This window comes from Chrysemys picta, chromosome 13 (assembly GCF_011386835.1).
Source record: "Chrysemys picta bellii isolate R12L10 chromosome 13, ASM1138683v2, whole genome shotgun sequence".
NCBI classification, from domain to species: Eukaryota; Metazoa; Chordata; order Testudines; family Emydidae; genus Chrysemys; species Chrysemys picta.
The window spans coordinates 6984649-7003353 of NC_088803.1; the positions used below are offsets into that span (position 1 = coordinate 6984649).

General features: G+C 56.6%; 1 protein-coding gene across 1 annotated transcript; it reads right to left on the reverse strand.

Annotated features, from left to right (window-relative positions):
* Positions 1-13487: 13487 nt before the first annotated feature.
* On the reverse strand, positions 13488-15365 carry LOC101946591 (apoptosis-stimulating of p53 protein 2-like). The gene has a single exon (XM_065566721.1). The coding sequence runs from the start codon at positions 15320-15322 to the stop codon at positions 14522-14524; it is 801 nt and encodes a 266-aa protein (XP_065422793.1). The 5' UTR covers positions 15323-15365; the 3' UTR covers positions 13488-14521.
* Between the last annotated feature and the right edge of the window lie 3340 nt (positions 15366-18705).

Genomic DNA, 18705 nt, shown 5'->3' on the forward strand with positions numbered 1-18705 from the left:
TTTTCCTTGGAGCGGCAAACATGGTTGAGCCGGCGCTGCTGGGATGAGGTCGCTCAAGTGGTCAGCCTCTCAACACAGTGTATCAGGGGTGGCTCAGGCCTGGGCAGGGCCCAAGCACCCCACAAACAACCAAACTTCAAGGGCGGACCCCGGCCTGGGTGGAACCCTGGCAGCCAGCAAACAGACAGGCTTGATGGGGCTGGCTCTAGTCTGCGCGGGGCCCCGGTGGCCAGCCAACAAACAGTTCCTGTCCTGGGCTACAGCCTTCTTGCACTATGTAGGGAGTCAGCCACCCGGGGTGGGGTGGCAGGGGGACACGGTCCCACCCTCCTCCCCTGCGTCCCAGCCCAAGGCGCTGGCAGGGGCAGGATTGCTTGCCCCTGCGTCGGCGGGGATCCAGCCGCAACACGCCGACTGAGTCGTGCCGGGCTCTGCAGCCATCAGCTCCTGGGCTGCCCCTGGGCTACTTCCTGCCTCCCCGGGGTTTGGTATCTGTGGCCTCCAGGCCTCTTCCGGCTCCTTGAGGTAAACTGCAGTGGGTACTCCGGGCCAGTCCTCATTCATGCCTGGGGTTAGGGTTAGGGTTAGGGACCTCTGGAGAAGAGTCCAAGTGTCCTCTGTTGAAGGCTGTCCCCCAACTGTGGTGCAGGGCAGGCCTTTTATATTTCCGGTCCCACGCCCCGGTCCTTACGGCGAGGGGGGCGGGGCGATATAGGCTCCGCCCTCCAAGGGGCATGTAGGAGATCCCTCGCTCTCCTGCTCTGAGGGAGGCCACTCACTCGCAACAGAGTGTACCAGAGGCCCCAGTGGCCGGGCAACAAACAGTCCAACAGGCGAAGGGGATGGAGTGATATAGGCTCCGCCCTCCAAGGGGCGTGTAGAGGGGCCCTCGCTCTCCTGCTCGGAGGGAGGCCACTCAGTCTCACTACACTCCCCGTTTAGAGGGAGCGGGAGTTGCTGGTGGCCTTGGAGGCAGAACTGCAGCACTTCCGGCACTTGGCGCAATTGCCGGATGATGTAAAGTTGGTTCATTATGTTGGCCGTGACGTCCTCCTGCTGCAAGGGAACGAGGTCCTGTCAGAGACTGGAATCATGGGGAATTAAGGGCACCTGGGACCAGCAGCATTTCCACCCAGCATCCGCGCACCTCTGAGGGATGGAGTCCCCCTCCTAACCCCCAGAATGGAATCTTTCTAGGGACCTCCAGTGCCAACCCCCCTCCTTGTAGGGGGAGCTCCTGCCGCCCACTGCCCCTGACAGCTATTCCACCGCCAATCCACAGCTCAAGTTCTCCGACCCCTCTCCTCCAACCTCACCCAGGTTGGGCAGGGAGGGTGCTCTAGGGGGGGCAGGGGGCAGAGGGATTCTGGCAGCAGTGAAGTGGGATGTGGGGAGCTTGAGACCTTTCCCCAAGTCATCCCAGCCACTGAGGCTGAAGCCGCAGGATGGCAGCCCTGGTGAATGGGGCAGATCAGCAGCCCCTGCTGACTGAATCCTCCCGTTCTCTCTAGAGCGAGTCCAGCCCTGCCAGCAGCAGGAAGAGCTTCCCCTGCCCATGTGCCTCAGAACTGCCCAGTCAGTAGCCATCACCCCTCAGTCCTTGGCCTCCCAGGCTGCCAGTGAGGGGAACAACTCTGGGTGGTGGCACGGGTGACAGGAGAGGCTCGCAGAGGGCACGTAGAGGACTCTGCTGCCCTTCCCAAGAACAGAAGTCCGTGCTGAGGCAATGCTTGTCATTCATTAGCCTTGCTAAAGAGCTGGGCTGGAACTGCTCCAGGGACAAGCTGGCTCCCTCCTGCTCATGGAGGTGAATTCATCTCCCTTCCCAGGAGCAGCTGCTCTCACTCTCATTCCCCACCAGTCGCCTTGCTGCCAGGCCGGCGAATGGCCAGAGGATGGGAATGAGGCCTGGGCCCCGCCCCAATCTCCTGAGTCTAATGCAGCTGCTCACCTTGCTCCCCATCAGCTGCTGGGCTTGCCCCAGGAGGGAGTAAGTGAGGAGCAGCCCAGCCTGGCTGACACGCAGCAGGGGGTCGTGCATGGCCAGCACTGCTGTCTGCAGGAAGAATCTTCTCTGCCCCTCCGAGAAGAATTTGCCAAAGTCCTGAAACCAACCAGATGTGAGGCTTCAGCAGATTGCCCAGAACCAGGCTCCAAATCCTGCCTAGAACTGCAACTCTGTCGCGTGGCTCCAGGAGGCAGCCACCTGCCCTGCAGAGCTGTGCCATGCCCTGGCAGAGTGTCCTTACCTCCCCGACCCTGGCGGTGTTCTTGTAGCCCAGGAGCCTGCTGTCCTGGTGCCAGTCCCAGCACCAAAGGTCTTCGACCTCATGGATGTTCAGGTCTGGGAAAGAGAAAGACACATACACATTGGTCATTCTGGTTGCAGGGCTTGTGTCCTTCCAATCCCATTGGTGGCTGCACAGTGGGCAGAGCCCAACAGAACTGCGGGGGTGGTGGAGAACACAGAAAGAGATAGAGAGAGACTGATCCGCCAGCCGGGGTCACTCGGAGAGAAATTGGCTGGGGTCCCAGTCTCACTCGTCTAGCCGGGTTCCTTACCCCTCTGGCGCAGCAGGAGCTGGTAGAGCCGGTAAACCCCCTCCCTGGCCTGCTGGCTGATGTCCTGGTCTGGGTCACTGATGGACAGAGCCAGCAGTGCCACGTGGTGGCCCATCCTGGGGAATTCGGCTGAGTTCTAATGGAAGGGAGAGGGAGAGGGGACTCCATCAGCATTTTCCTGTCAGCTCCCAGTCCCCGCCTGGGCCAGGACTCTCCTTCCCCTCAGCCCCTCTGCAGGAGATGCTAGAGGATAGGAGCTAGAGCTGGATCCTTAGTTATCTCTGCCCACAAGGGAGCCCAGAGAACAGGGATGTGGGCAGGGCCCTCCAGGAGGATTTGCTTCCCCAGCTGCTCCAGGATGTCAAGAAAGCAAGAACCTGGAGCATGCTCCCCTTACAAGCGAGAGCTGCCACTTAACCAGGAGAAGAAGAACTTGAATCAAGCCAGGCTCATTCTCTGCTCTGACTCTGCCTCCCCAAGAGGATCACTCCTAACCCACAGCCCCTGCAGCAGCAGATCCTCCAGCCCGTTGGAGCCGGCCCCCCTACGCCTGGAGTCAGGAAGCTGGGCTCAGAGGCCACTTATGTCAAAGTCAGGGAGGGTGATGATGGACGTGAGCAGGGTCGCACTGCTCCTGATGGCCCTGGCTCTCTCTCGTGGCACCCTGGACACGGTCCAGTAGTTAATGTGCTGTGGGGAAAGGAGGCAGCTCAGGATTGATGGGGGTGTGTGCATGTGTTGTGCTAATGGCCCCTCTCCATCCCCAGGGGGCTGATACATTGGCTGCGGTGGGGGTGGAATATCTGATTCATTGACCGCAGAGCTTTAGAAGGGGACTCTTGCCCCCAGGACGATGCTTGTATCCTGCAGGTCACAGCTTGTCATTGTCTCTCTAGATTGGGACAATGCTCGGTGTCGGGGCTGGTCCCATCCTCCCTGAACTGCTGATTCCTGAACAGCTCCCCAGGAAGGACACAGACCCCTCCCCCCTCCCTGGTTCTCAAGTACTTGGCTGGGTGAAGGGACTGAGTGTGAGCACAATCCCCCCAGGAATCTCGGGGCCCGTCAGAGACAAGGGCTGATTTTCTGGGGCCCTCCTGTTTCTCTAGGAATGAGGCTGTGTCTCGTCCCTGAGGACCATCTTCTGGATCTCCCAGGAGGGGTTCAGACTCTCACTCCCCAAGCCAGCCAGCAGCCCTGTGCTTAGTGCTCAACACAACCAGGCAGAGCTCTGGGTGAAGTTCCGGCTCCTTCCTCTGTCCTTCAAGGAGGAAGGGCCTGACCCTGCATTGCACTGACTGCTCTGACCAAGGACGGCCACTGGGGGCCCAGCTAGGAGGACAGTCTGGAAAATGGATCTAAGTGTGAAGGTCAAATTGCCCCCACCCCGCTCATCGGGCTCACCTCCAAGATGTAGTGGAGCTTGTCCGTGTCTGGGGTCTTTGCCAGCAGGTTCCCCAGCATGGCGTCCAGAAGGTGTGGTATGACCCTATGCAGATCCTGCAAAGCAAGGGAGAGCCATGGATCAGACTTAGGGAAACTGGGGCTACACCTGCCACAGGATGGAAAGAGGGGTCTCTGGGAAGCACTGGTGAGACCCCCAAACACATATCCTGGCCTCTCTCATTCACATCCCACTGCAGGCAATTAGCAAGTATTCAGGCAGGATGACAGCTGGTTCTTGAATCCATGATTTTGCTGATCTACCTGGACTTGAGTGGTGCCCTTCTCCGTGCCCAGGGTGAAGACGGCATGCAGGGCGGCTTGGAGGAGGTGGGTCTCCAGCTCCGGCTCCAGGACAGGTGTCATGGTGCTGGCAAGAGAGAGGAGCCCGTATTAGACTGTGCAGTGCGGGGGTGGGACTAGCACCGACACTGACGTGAAACTGCAGGGAAATAGGCAGAGGCTGGCGAGAATGGAAACTGAAGCACCGAGCCAGGGAATGATAAGGCCGAGGTTTCCCAGACAGACTGTGACAGGGCAGGAATGGCGCCTGTTCCCTGGACCCTGCTGCCCCTCCTGTATCTGATCCTGGGAGTCAGCCTCTCCCCAAAGCCATTGCAATGTGACTGGAGTGAAAAGAACAGAGCAGCCAGGAGTGGGAGGGGCAGTGATTCCCAGCCAGGGGCCTAAGCAGCACCGGGGTTAGGGGAACCGGGCGGGAGGGTCTCGGTACCTGAGGTTGGCCACAGCAATGAGGGAGTTGGCCAGGACGGCGCTGGGTGGAGAGTCAGGAGGAAGCTGCTCAATGAGCTCCTGTGAGACCCAAAGGAGACAAAGGAGCGTGTGAGATTCGGGCCTCACTGACACTCCCCAAGGAGGAGATTACACAGCCAGCAGGATCTCCCCAGCTGCCTCCCGCTTCTCCGATTCCTGCCCACTAATTCTGCCGTCTCCTCTCCCCAATCTTCAGCCCCAGCAATCCCTGCCCTCAGCTGCCCTCCAGCATCAGCCATCCCCCAACCGTCGGCCCGGGGAGACCCCTGCCCCTCCCATGTCTCTATCCACCCTCCAGCTGCCGGGCGCCGTGTCTCACTCACCACAATCCTCTCCGCCACAGCCGCCTTCGAGCAGTGTGGCTCCAATGTGTCGTCCCCTCTCTGCTGGGCAGCGAGGCACGCGGGGTAGATGGCGTGCAGGAAATCGAGCTGCTGCGCCTGGTCCTGCGCCCACCAGGAGTGGGGTTAGGGGAGAGAGAGCCAGTTAGCCAGGGACCTCCCTGCCCCAGCCACACCAGCTGCAGGACTTAGGCCTGAATGGGGGATAGTGGGGACCTGCCTATTGTCCAAATCACCCACGACTCCTCCACAATCAGGGTCAGGAACTGGGACAGTGCCTGTGGGGGGAGGAGATCCCGGCTGGTGTGTGACAAACACCCCCATCTTGGGGGTCCCAGATCGTGAAGGAGAAAGGTCCCCATTAGGGCCAAAACCTTCTGCAGGGGGTCGGGATGCTGGGAAGGGGCAGGACAATCTCAGTTCCAGCACAGCTGGGGAAGGTTTGTACCTTTTCTCGGCCATGGAGCTGCTCTCGGATGTTCATGAGAGCAGCCTCCTCTGTTACCAAGTCTACCCGTTCTTCTTCCTCCTCCTCCTCGTCCTCAGAGTGCCTGGCGGACGCTGCACCAGGGAGAGATGGGGACAGGGTGACGCCTGCTGCCACTCGGGGGAAGGAGAGGGGCATGGTGGGACAATGTGTCCCCTTCCCACCTCCGGGACATAGGGCAGATTGGGCCCCGCACTACCCCCTCTCAGTGATGTTGTCAGCCCCCAATTCCTTCAGGAGCCCATATCAAAGAGACCCCCCCACTGTCCTGGACTCCGTTGGAGGTGCCTCCCCTCCCCACCCCCCATGCAAAATGGAGGACCAAGGACCAAAGTGGCAGCATCTAGTGTTGGTGGGGTTCACATGGCTCAGGCCAGACACCTGGGCTGGAGACCAACCCCCATAGCACTGCTCAAGGGCCTGGGCCCAGGGTGTTCACAGCCCCCTCCTCACTCCTCCCTGAACCCAGCCTGGCTCCTCACCTTGAATCAAGCAGAAGCATCCGTCGGCCAGGCTGCTGTCCGAGTCGCAGGCGCTTCTGCTGTCGGATGGGGAGCGGCCCGAGCTGCTGGGGCTGGCAGAGGGATCCTCCACCTCCTGCCCTGGGGAGGCTGGAAGGTCCTCACTGACCGAGCAGGGCGATGGCCCCTGTTGGAAGTTGGGGCTGGGCTCCTGGGGCCGCTGCTGTCCACACAACAACAAGCCTCAGAGCCACCCTGCCCGGTTCCGCCCCTGGGCTGGGTCCTGCCTGCCCAGCCGCAGCCTGGCCCAGCTCCATTTTGGCCTGGGAGGTGATGCTCCCACCTCGGCGCCTGCGCCGGGAGCGGGTTTCCTCCGCCAGAAGGCTGGGCACTTCCACCTCCTGGCGCGGCCGGGAGCTTCTTCCCCACCAGCGGGGACGGAGGGGCCGCTCCGCTCCTGGGGAAGATGGTGGCTGCTTCCCTCAGGCTCTTGGGCCACCTGCAGAGCCTTCTTCCTGAACATCCTCAGGAGCCCGGCCATCCTGGAACCCAGCGGGGAGCAGGCGTGAGTCTGAGGTCAAGGCAGCCACTCACTAACCAGCCTGTTTGGTCCCTCCCCATCCCTGCCCCAGCCGGAGCAGCTCCTGCTCCCCCCACGGCGGTACAGGGAGGGCAAGCTACACACACTGGCAGGAGTTCATTGCATGATCTGCTCCCCCTCAACGCTCCCCCTCGTCATCCCTGGGGCTGTAAGAACTGGGGAGTCTCGTCCTTTTCGAGCACTGGGGTCAGTCACAAAGACCACTGGTCACTTTGGACAGGCAGCTCCCTCCTGCCATCCCAGACCACACTCACCCCCTCCCCACCCCCGGCCCAGGCTAGAGAAGGAACAGAACCCAGGCAGGGCCGGCTTTAGGCTGAGTGGCCCGATTCCCCGGAATCGGGCCCCGCGCCTTAGAGGACCCCGCGCACTCACCCCGGCGGCAGTCATCTTCGGGGGCCCGCTCCCCTGGCCAGAGCACAGGCCGGAGCGTGGCAGCCCCGTAGCCCCGCAACCCAGGCTGGAGCACGACAGCCCTGTGACCCCGTGACCCCGGCCGGAGCGCGACAGCTCCACGACCGCGGCCGGAGCGCAGCAGCCCCGCAGCCCCACGACCCTGGCTAGACCGTGACAGCCCCGCAGCTCCGCGATCCTGGGCAGACCTCCAGACGGAGCACGGCAAGCCCCGCGGGGCCCCCTCCCACACACAGCACTCCGAAGTGCCTCTCCAGGAATCGGGCCCCGCACTTGCTAAAGCCAGCCCTGAACCCAGGAGTCTGGACTTCTTCTGGGAAACCATTCCCCACTTCAAAGTCCCTAGGCATAGCAAGGCCAGGGCCCCCTCAGTTCCCATTGATTTCCATGCTCAGCAGCTCACCGGGTCTGGCCCAGCTCAGAGACTCTCAGCCTGGGGAACAGTCTCCCACAAGGGAAGGACTGGGAGCCTCATTGCTGGGACCTTGCCAAACACACTGGAGATGGCTCTGGAGAAGCCCCTCCCCGGTCTGAGTGCGAGGGGTTCCTGGGGGCTGTTTGCAAATCCAATCTCCTTTGGGAGAGATTCTCTCCCCCTCTTTCTGCCTCTCCCTGGACAGACAGGGGACGCCACCGAGGAATCCTAATGCCACTCACTTGCTCTGGTGATGGAGCGATGGATGGGGGATTTTCAGGGTCGTCCCTCGGCCTTCTCCTCACTCTCCAAGCCCAAGGCAGGCTGGAGAGGGTGGTGGTGAGCTGAGGAGTTACCCTGCCCAGCAAGCAGGCAGGGTGATGGCACGGGGCGATCGGCTGGCTGTGAAAACAAGAGTCTGTCTTATTGCCAAGGGACAGAGAAACTCGGCCAGCAGCAGCGGGTGCTGGACACCGCCCTAGTGCGGGGGTGACAGCGCGTCCAGGTTCCCCACATCCCAGCACTTTACACACCTTCCTGGAGCCTCCCAACCCCCCTGGGCTGTCGGGACTGCGACCCCAACCCCACTGATGAGAACCAGGCCTGGGGAGGGGAAGCTACTGGCTCAGGGTCACACCAAGTGTCAGAAGTATGGTGGGACCCAGCAGGCCTTCTTTCCAGGCCCCTTCGCTAACCACTGCTGCACACTCCCTCCCACAGCTGGCAATTACAACCAGGCCCTCACGTCCGCTCCCCCTGCTTTGAGAGGGAGTGTGCTCCGCTGGAGTGACTGGACCAGGGGATTGGGAGTCAGGACTCCTGAGTTCCATTGCTGGGTTTCCTGTTGGTTCCACTGCTGGGGGTTTTCCTTTCCCTGTGGGACTTTGAGCAAATTGCTCCCCCGTCTCTGGCTCTGTCCCCAGCAGTCAAAAGGGGATTTCATACTTTCCCACTATTGGAAAGTGCTGGGAGAAGCCCCCAGCAAAAGCTGCTCTGGCAGCGCTAAGCAGCATCTGCCCATTGAAGGTGAGAGCGCACTGCCCAGGAGAGAGGAGAGTTTGGCTCTGGGGTTTCACTTCAGCCCAGTCTAGAGAGAGGGGCCCAGCCATGGAGTCTGGCTCAAGAAGACCAAGTCTCCAATTTGTTAAGGGCGTTTTGAATTCCAATCCTGTGCTCCAAAGTGCTTGGTGTCATTTGCAAATTGTAGAAGCATGCTCTCCACTCCATTTTCCAAATCCTTAAGGAAAAGATTGAATACTACCGGCCCCCGGACTGATCCGTGCTGGATCCAGTAGGTACTGCCTCTCCATTGGACAGCCAGACATGGAGAAGGGCTCTTGGAGTCTGGGCTTTCAACCAGCTTTGCACTCCCATTACACTGATTACATCTAGACCACATTTCCCTCGTTCGCTTGTGAGACTGTCCCATGGGACTGTGTCAAAAGCCTTAGTGACACCAAGAGAGATCACATCTACTGTTTACCCACCTCCACTAGGCCCGGAACACTGCCAAAGAAGGAGCTAGGATTGGTTTGGAATGATTTGTTTTTGACAAGTCCACGCTCACTAGTCCTAAGAACCAAATTATCCTGTAGGTGCTGACAAAGGGATTGTTTAATGATGCAGTCCAGTCTCTCTCCAGCTATGGAAGTGAGGCTGGCTAGTCTGTAAGTCCCAGGGTTCTCTTTGTTCCCCTTTTACAGATAGGTCCTGTCTTGTTAATGCATGGGAAGATGTTCTTTTTCAGGGATCTCAGACGAGAACTGGGGCACAGCACCTGCTTTGTTAAGGCCACAAAAATGGAGGCAGGAACCTCTTCTCTCCTGCTGGCAAAGAACCCCAGGTACCTAAAAGACAGGGCCTCACATCCCTGAATGAGCTTTTAAAAAGACAATGCTTAAAAAATTTGGCCCCGACCATTTCTTGTTTCTGCAGACTAGATATTTTAGCAAACTTTAGAATTCCTTGGTGCTAAACACTGAGAAATTCCCCTTTCTCCTTCACAGAGGCTTTAACGCCCCTTATCTCACTTAGGCTCAGGACCGCCCAGACTTTGAGAATTGTCCCTGTTCGCATTGGACAGATGGGGAGGAGCCTGAGCTACAGAGAAGGGAAGGGACCTATCCAAGGGCCTAGACAGCAAGGCGGGGGCAGAGCCAGAAAGAGAAGCCACCAGTCCGGACTCCTGTTCTAATGGACAACAAACCCCCCAGAGGCACGGCAGAGGGGAAAGTAAGCCGGGCCGGTCTGGTACAGCGTACCGGCAAGAGCCAGTACGCCGTGCCGGACTGGACCGGCTTCTGTGGCGGTGATTTAAAGGGCCCAGGGCTCCAGCCGCTGCGGGGAGCCCCGGGCCCTTTAAAGTGCCGCCGGAGCTCCGGCAGCCGGGCTCGGACGGGGATTTAAAGAGCCCGGAGCTTTGGCCGCTGCGGGGAGCCCCGGGCCCTTTAAAGCGCCGCCGGAACTCCGGCAGTTGGGCTCAAGCAGTGATTTAAATGGCCGGTGCTACTGCCACTGTGGGGCTCCCTGGGCCCTTTAAAGCACTGCCGGAGCTCCGGTAGCCGGGCTCCCGCGGTTCTTTAAGGGGCCGGAGCTCCTGCCGCTGTGGGGTGCCCCGGGCCCTTTAAAGCGCCGCCGGAGCTGCGGCAGCCAGGCTTGGGCGGGGATTTAAAGGGCCCGGAGCTCCGGCAGCCAGGCTCCCATGGTGATTTAAAGGGACGGAGCTCCTTCCATTGCAGTCAGCCCCGGGCCCTTTAAAGCGCTGCCGGAGCTCCGGCAGCTGGGCTCCCGCGGTGATTTAAAGGGCCGGTGCTCCTGCCACTGCGGGGAACCCCGGGCCCTTTAAAGCGCTGCTGGAGCTCAGGCAGCCGGGCTCCTGCGGTGATTGAAAGGGCCCAGAGCTCCACAGTGGCTGGAGCCCCCGGCCCTTTAATTCGCCCCTGAGCACCGCGGCTCCCAGCTGCTCTTATCGATTTCAAAATAAAAAAATACAAATAAAATCGACTATTTCAGCTATTCTATTATGTCACAATCTGATCTGAGTAAACGTGATAGGACACCTCATCTTATGCACTGCTCCTAGTGACACTCTCCAATGGATCCCCAATGGATCCCCATCCTCCACCCACCGTGAGGTAGGTAGGAGCGGATCATTATTATCCGTATTTGAATGAGGGAGAAGCTAAGGCTGAGAAAGGAGAATTGACTTGTCTTAGGTCACACAGCCAGTCAGTGGCAGAGTTGGGACTAGGACCCAAGAGCCCTGATTTTCAAACTAACCATCGGATCTTGAATTTCATACATTGAATGACCTGAATAAAGTGCTCTCAGATGAGTTCCAGACCAACAACAGTGCACAGTAATTATTCAGCAAGTATTTGAGGAGAACTGCAATGGTAGAGAGAATCATGAGCTGCTCAGAGACAATTCATGCAGAGACGGAGCAAAATTCATCAAACCTAGAACTGCTTATGACTTATTTACTTGGTCTTAAAAGAGAACAAGGACCTGAGTCTCCTCCCTGCCAATAACCCCCTGCTCAGCCAGTCAGGGTAGAGGCTGAGGACGGGAGGCAGAGGGTTCTCACCAGAGAGCCCAAAGGATGGCTGAGGTCACTGGTGGGGATCAGTGGCGTAGCCCCCCCATGGCTTCTCTGGCTGTGCCGTTCCATCCCCAAGGCCCCCAGATGGCTCCTCCGGCCGTGCCGTTCCGCCCCAGCGGCCCCCCATGGCTCCTCCGGCCGTGCCTGTCCGCCCCCGCGGCTCCCCCATGGCTCCTCCGGCCGTGCTGTTACGCCCCCGCGGCCCACCCCCTGGCTCCTCCGGCTGTGCCCCCGTCATGGCTCCTCCGGCCATGCCGTGCCGCTCCCTTGGCCCCCCAATGCCTCCTCCGGAACGCCATGCCGCCCCGCGGACCACCCTCATGGCTCCTCGGGCCATGCCGTTCCGACCACTCGGCCCCCCCATGGCTCCTCCGGCCGTGCCCCCCCCCGCGTGGCTCTTCCGGCCATGCCGTGCCGCCCCTCGGCCCCCCCCATGGCTCCTCCGGACATGCCGTGCTGCCCCCTCGGCCCCCCCTCATGGCTCCTCCGGCTGTGCCGTTCCACCCCCTCCGCCCCCCCATGGCTCCTCCGGCTGTGACCCCCCAGGGATCCTCCGGCTGTGCCCCCCTCATGGCTCCTCCGGCCATGCCGCCCCCCCATGGCTCCTCTGGCCATGCCGTGCTGCCTCCGTGGCTCCCCCTCATGGCTCCTCCGGCCGTGCCCCCCCACCATGGCTCCTCCAGCCGTGCCGTTCCGCCCCCTCGGCCCCCCGATGGTTCCTCCGGTCATGCCATGCTGTCCCTGCGGCCCACCCTCATGGCTCCTCCGGACACGCCGTTCCGCCCCCGCAGCACCCCCCTTGGCTCCTCCGGCCATGCCATGCCGCCCCCGCGACCCCCCCAAGGCTCCTCCAGCCATGCCATTCCACCCCCGCGGCCCCCCCATGGCTTCTCTGGCCATGCTGTGCTGCCCCCGAGGCCCCACCTCATGGCTCCTCTGGCCGTGCCGCCCCCCCATGGCTCCTCCAGCCGTGCCGTTCCGCCCCCGCGCCCCCCCCATGGCTCCTCCGGTCGTGCCCCCCCCCTTTGCATGCAGGAGGTCAGCGCCGGCTGGGCAGGCCAAGCTTCAGAGCGGAGCGTGGGCCCCACCTGCTGGCGCCATGGTAACCCCTAACTAAGGCGCTGCTTTTGGAAAATGTGCTGAGGGGAAGTGGCTGCTTCCCCTGCACCCCCCAGCTACGCTACTGGTGGGGATCACTGCCGGGGCACTAGTTCAGCCCCACATTTTTGGGTGGACCTCCCACCGTGGGAGCTGCAGAGCACTCCCCCGCCACACACAAACACACACACCCTGGTGCTGGGAGGGAAACAGGGGAAAGGACAAAAGAAGCAAGAGAAGAAGAGAAAGGAGGGAGGGCTGGAGAAAAGGTGAAACAAAAAGGACAAACCCCAATGTCCCCAGTGATTCTAAGGGACAAAATCCCAGGTGCGGAATAAAATTCTGCCTCCTTAAGCTCGTGTTTTCCATGCCTAGAATTCAACTCTCACCCGATGGATCAGACTGAACAGGTTTCACACCTGGAGGAGGCTCTTACCTTCTACACAGGGACGTCTGCTTTCTAGTACAATCACGAAAAGGGAAGGAGAACACTCGACAGAGGTTCCTCCTGCCGCTCACGTACGTGAACCCGAATGTTCTCTCAGTCCTCAAAGAGAGACCTCGAGACAGAGACTTGCTGAAGCAAAGCCCCAGGGGTCTCTGAGCTTTCCCGGGCCACTCGCCTCTGTCCTGCCTGGCTGATGTCAGCATCTCTCTGTGAGGTCACCACCTTTGACCAATAGTCTGAGGTCCTGCAAAAAGCCTTTGTGATGTCACTGCCACGCCCCTCCCTTGCTGTGCTAATGTCCTGCCCCTGGCCAGGCACTTGGGAGCTTTGAGCTACTCCCTGTGGATCACCCCACTCAAGGCGTGTTCATTTTAGGAAGCGAGCCGACTAGACAGTAAAACCTCAGACGCTGCTCCCAATGCCACACTCCGTTTTTCAGAAATTAGTAGACTTGATGGCCAGAAGAGACCATTAGAGCATCTAATCTGACCCCCTGCATGTCACAGGCCTCCTGTATGACACCATAGCTACTTTGGGGGCAAAGACATTCCAGAAAGGCATCTAGTCTTCATTCAATGACATCAAGAGATGGAGAATCCACCACTTTCCTTGGTAGCTTGTTCCTGTGGTGAATCATTCTCGCTGTTGAATATTTGTGCTTTATTTGTAATATGAATTTGTCTCTTTTCACCTTCCAGCCACTGGGTCTTGTTCTGCCTTTCTCTGCTCGATTAAAGAGCCCTTTAATACCCAATCTTTTCTCTCCATTAAGGCACTTCAACACTTCAATGAAGTCACCTTTTAATCTTCTTTTGATAAGCTAAAGAGGTTGAGCTCTTTCAATCGCTCACTAGAAGGCATTTTTCTCCAGCCCTCAGAACATTTGGTGGCTCTTTGCTGCCCCAGCTCCAATTTCACAACATCTTTTTCAAAGGAGGACACCAAAACTGGATGCAGTATTCCAATATCAGTCTCACTGATGCCGTGTCACCTCCTGTGACCCTATTGACATAATCTGTAACTGTATAGCTCACCGTTGCCACCACTGTTATATATTTGCAGCCAATATTGTATAAAGGTTGTCGTGGAAGGGGTCTCTGGAGAGGTTCTGATTGGCTGATTAGAGTTATGCTCTCTGTATATGTGTAGCAGTTTTGTAGTTGACGTTCTGAATATTGGCTCTATACTGTCTGTATTTCAAACTTGTGCTATGCTTCCGGGGAACACCACAGACAAGTTGGTGTTAGTTCTGCCTAGACTGCTTGATGGCCCACTAAGGACCATGACCTATACAATTGACCCATTGAGAGAAGGTAGATACACCTTGTGACTCAGCAAGGCATGCAGGGACCTGCCTATGGACAGAACTCTTAGGTTTTTCTATGCCACATGCTGGATAGAGTGTCCTTGGGACAAAGAAAGCAAAGACCACACGGCAAGAGACTATAAAAGGCTGATGCCTTGTCTCCATCTTGTCTTCAATCCTGCTTCATACCTCTGGAGGGACTTGGCTAAAAAAGGAAGCTCTATACAAAGGACTGAATAACCCATCCCAGCTGTGGATGTACTCCAACGACTTGATTTGAACCTGCAGTTTTGAAAAGTAGAGGGCACTAGTTGAACGTCAGGCTTGCTTAGGCCAGATGTAGCACAATGCCATTTGCTTGTAAGCAGCATTTCAGCTTATGGAATGCCCTCCTCCATTTGTGAATCCATTGATCCTTCATTTGTTTTCAAGCACATTCTTCATTGCTTTCAAGTTACATTGTTATTAAAATAAGTCTCATGAAATTGGAACTAACACAAAATGATTTCTTTTAGAGAAGTGATAAATCACCCTTGATTAGAACTTCATAACTCGGGATTCTGTGCAATTTCATGCCAAGCTTCTTTGCCTTGGTTTAATCCTTGGGTACAGCCCCAGCAGGTTGCGTGGTATATATCCTTCCTTGTCATTTAGCCGTGCCCACCACCACTCAGTTTCATCTTCATCTTCCCGGCGTAGTATTGTCATGCAGTCTCCTTCTTTCATGGACAACTCATCGTCATTCTGTGCTTCACAATCCCAGAGTGTGTAGATCACTCCTTTGTTCATTATCCCCATTTTCTCCTGCACTCCGCACAGAAACTGAGAGCACTGGGTGTAGCCTTCTTCCATTTCTTCACATTTGTCTGCAGCTGTCTGCATGTCACTGTAGGTCATAGCAAACACAGCAGCACCTGATTCCACTAGGAATTTGCACACCTGGACGTTATTGCAAGATGCCGTGCAGTGTAAAGGGGTCCATCCATCACTATCTGCAGCGTTAACATTCACACCAAACTGTACCAGAAACTTTACAATCTCAGTGTGACCAGCACACACGGCATTGTGAAGTGCTGTCATTCCTTCATCATTGGGCAGGCTGGGATCTTCAACCTCATAAATGATTCTCTGCACAAGGTCAAATTCTCTCTCCAAAGATGAATCTAAAAGCAATGCAAGGGGGTTGAATTTCACTCTCATTCCATGGGCAATCCTCTCTGAGCCAGTTTTACGTAAGTTCGTCCTCTTCCCAGGAGGTAAGGAAAACTGTCCAGTGACTTCAGGGGGTCGCATACTGAAGGAGTCCTCTCCCAGTCCCTCTGGTTCTCCTGATGGGTAAGGTGGTGGTGGGTATGGAGGATATTCCTCCATGTAAACTTCCAGTGGTTCTGCTGACTCTAGACTTGGTTCTTCCATTTCAGACTGTATGAGTGCATCACTGTCTGATGTTACCTCAGGCACGCTATCTAGCCCTGCTAAAGGTAGAGGCACTTCATTCTGATCTGTGCTTCTATCACTGCTACAAGCCTGAACCAAGAACTTTGCCATTACTGTATGCAGGGCTGGCTTTAGGAAGTGCGGGGTCCAATTTGAACATTTTAGGCGGGGCCCCGACAGGGATGAGTAAAAAAAAACACGTAAAAACCCCCTTTCATTTCTTCCATGTATTATTTACTTTCCATAACTATATAAATAAAATCAAAATTATATATTACATATATTGCTTGCTCGAGGCAGGGCAGGGGCAGGGCAGGGGTTGATTGGAGGTAGGGTCTGCTGGAGGCAGGGCAAGGGGTGTGGGGCTGGCTGCGGGTAGGGCAAGGGGTGCAGGGCTGGCTGCGGGCAGGACATGGGGTGCGGGGCTGGTTGGAGACAGGGGCTGGCTGCGGGCAGGACAGGGAGTGCGGGGCTGGCTGGAGACAGGGGCTGGCTGCGGGCAGGAGAGGGGGTGCAGGGCTGAAAGCAGGGCAGGAGGTGCAGCAGGGGCTGGCTGCAGGCAGGGGGTGCGAGGACAGCAACAGTGGGTTCGTTGCCCAGTGTGCTTCGCGCCAATAAACATACCGGGGTGGAGAAACAATCAAAGTTTATCATAGAATCATAGAATCATAGAATCTCAGAGTTGGAAGGGACCTCAAGAGGTCATCTAGTCCAATCCCCTGCTCAAAGCAGGACCAATTCCCAGCTAAATCATCCCAGCCAGGGCTTTGTCAAGCCGGGCCTTAAAAACCTCCAAGGAAGGAGACTCCACCACCTCCCTAGGTAACGCATTCCAGTGCTTCACCACCCTCCTAGTGAAATAGTTTTTCCTGATATCCAACCTGGACCTCCCCCACTGCAACTTGAGACCATTGCTCCTTGTTCTGTCGTCTGCCACCACTGAGAAACTGTCTGAGAGGGAAAGCCACTGGTCAATCATTGAAAAGGAATGCTACGCCATTGTGTACGCACTGGAAAAGCTACGCCCATATGTTTGGGGACAGCGTTTCCAACTACAAACAGACCATGCTGCGCTACAGTGGCTGCATACCGCCAAGGGAAATAACAAAAAACTTCTTCGGTGGAGTTTAGCTCTCCAAGATTTCGATTTTGAAATACAACACATTTCAGGAGCTTCTAACAAAGTGGCTGATGCACTTTCCCGGGAAAGTTTCCCAGAATCAACTGGTTAAACATTGTTCTTGGAAAGTGAAACATATTGTTAGTTTTTATATAATCAGCAGTATGTCTAAAGGTGCATGTGTCTTATTAACTCTGTTTTCTCCGAGAGCTCTAGGAAGAAATCACAGCCAGTGTTTAACCAGCTGTCCAACACTATCTGTGATTTGGGGGGGCGTATCATAACTATAAAGGGAAGGGTAACAGCTGTCCTGTGTACAATACTATAAAATCCCTCCTGGCCAGAGACTCCAAAATCCTTTTACCTGTAAAGGGTTAAGAATCTCAGGTAACCTGGCTGACATCCGACCCAAAGGACCAATAAAGGGACAAGATACTTTCAAATCTTGGTGGGGGGAAGCCTTTTGTTGTGCCCTTTGTTTTGGGGGTGGTTCGCTCTTGGGACTGAGAGGGACCAGACATCAATCCAGGTTCTCCAAATCTTTCTGAACAAGTCTCTCATATTTCAAACTTGTAAGTAAACAGCCAGGCAAGGCATGTTAGTTTTTATCTTTGTTTTCTCAACTTGTAAATGTACCTTTTTGCTAGAGCGTTTATCTCTGTTTGTTGTAACTTTGAACCTAAGGGTAGAGGGGATTCCTCTGGGCTCTTTAAGTTGGATTACCCTGTAAAGTTATTTTCCCTCCTGATTTTACAGAGATGATTTTTACCTTTTTCTTTAATTAAAAACCTTCTTTTTAAGAACCTGAGTGATTTTTCCTTGTTTTTAGATCCAAGGGGTTGGATCTTGATCCAACAGGAGTTGGTGGGAGAAAGGAGGGGGATGGTTAATTTCTCCTTGTTTTAAGATCCAAGGGGTTTGGATCTGTATTCACCAGGGAATTGGTGAAGAGTCTCTCAAGGCTACCCAGGGAAGGGAATTAGCATTTGGGAGTGGTGGCAGCGGACCAGATCTAAGCTGGTAGTTAAGCTTAGAAGTTTTCATGCAGGCCCCCACATTTGTACCCTAAAGTTCAGAGTGGGGAAGCAGCCTTCACACGCTTATTGAAACAAACCCCAAATCTCCCCCCTTTCTGGTCAGTGTCAGGCCCTGGTATCTGACATGCAGTGGGGGGAGAGTGTCTCAGCTGATCACTAAAGCTTGGCACTAAGAGGGCACTGCTGTGGAGAGCTCACAGCCCTAGGCACTGCTGTGGAGAGCTCGCAGCCCTGTTCTCCTGACTCACAGAGGACCCAGTCCTGCTGCTTCTTTCATGATTATCACCAGGAGACGAATCAGTTTCTCTTGTCACACCGTCCCCCTGCCATCACCAATACACCAGGATCCCCTACTGCCCATGTCTGTGGGAGACGAAGGTGCACCCTGAGGTGTTTGGGCCCCAGGGGTGAAAGTACCATAAGATCCAAATTCTTCTCTGAAAACAGGGATCTGATCTGCAAAGAGGTCCCCGGTCCCAGTGGAGTGACCGGCTGATGCTCACATCTGAGACAGGGACCAGCCGCCCCTTAGCCCTGCTGTGGACTGGGAAACCTATTCCAGCCAGCAGATCCCACACCGGGAGGCCCTGCCTCCATCTGGGTAAGATGTGGGCACAGTGCAGCATTGGGGTTCAGTGTGGTACAGGGGTGCAGGGAGTTTCCCACAGAGAAGTCTCCAACCCCCTCTAATTGCTGAGATGAATGTAAACTGGTAACATCTGCCCCTCACCTTCCAGGCCTTCCAGAGATCCCGGCCGGGTGTGACATTCTTCTGTAGCTAACCCTGATCCCCCTTTTTCCAGACCCCGCTGCAACTCCGTCCCTCTCTCTGAGCCCTGGTCTCGCTGCGTACCTCCACGGAGAGCCTGTTCCCCTCACATGCTGGGCAGCCCCTGGGGTCACAAAGCTGCAGGATTCCAATACGACGTGGTGGGGGCATGGAGCATGTCAGCTGCGGGCTATCTGGGGGTAGCTTCCCTCATACCCTGAATGTCACAGGGCCAGGGAGGCTCTGGGTTATGCTCCTGCATGTACTGGATATGCCCGTTTGACCAGGAGAGCCCAGCTGGAAAGAGCCAGCCCCTCTCCACCAGCCTGGGGGAGGCTGCACTGGGCAGAGAGAACGGGGTGGTTTGTGTATGTTAGGGACTTTGTTCATC

Excerpts from the sequence above, each read along its gene's own strand:
- LOC101946591 (XM_065566721.1), bottom strand. The coding sequence starts at position 15,322 with ATGGAGGAATATCCTCCATACCCACCACCACCTTACCCATCAGGAGAA.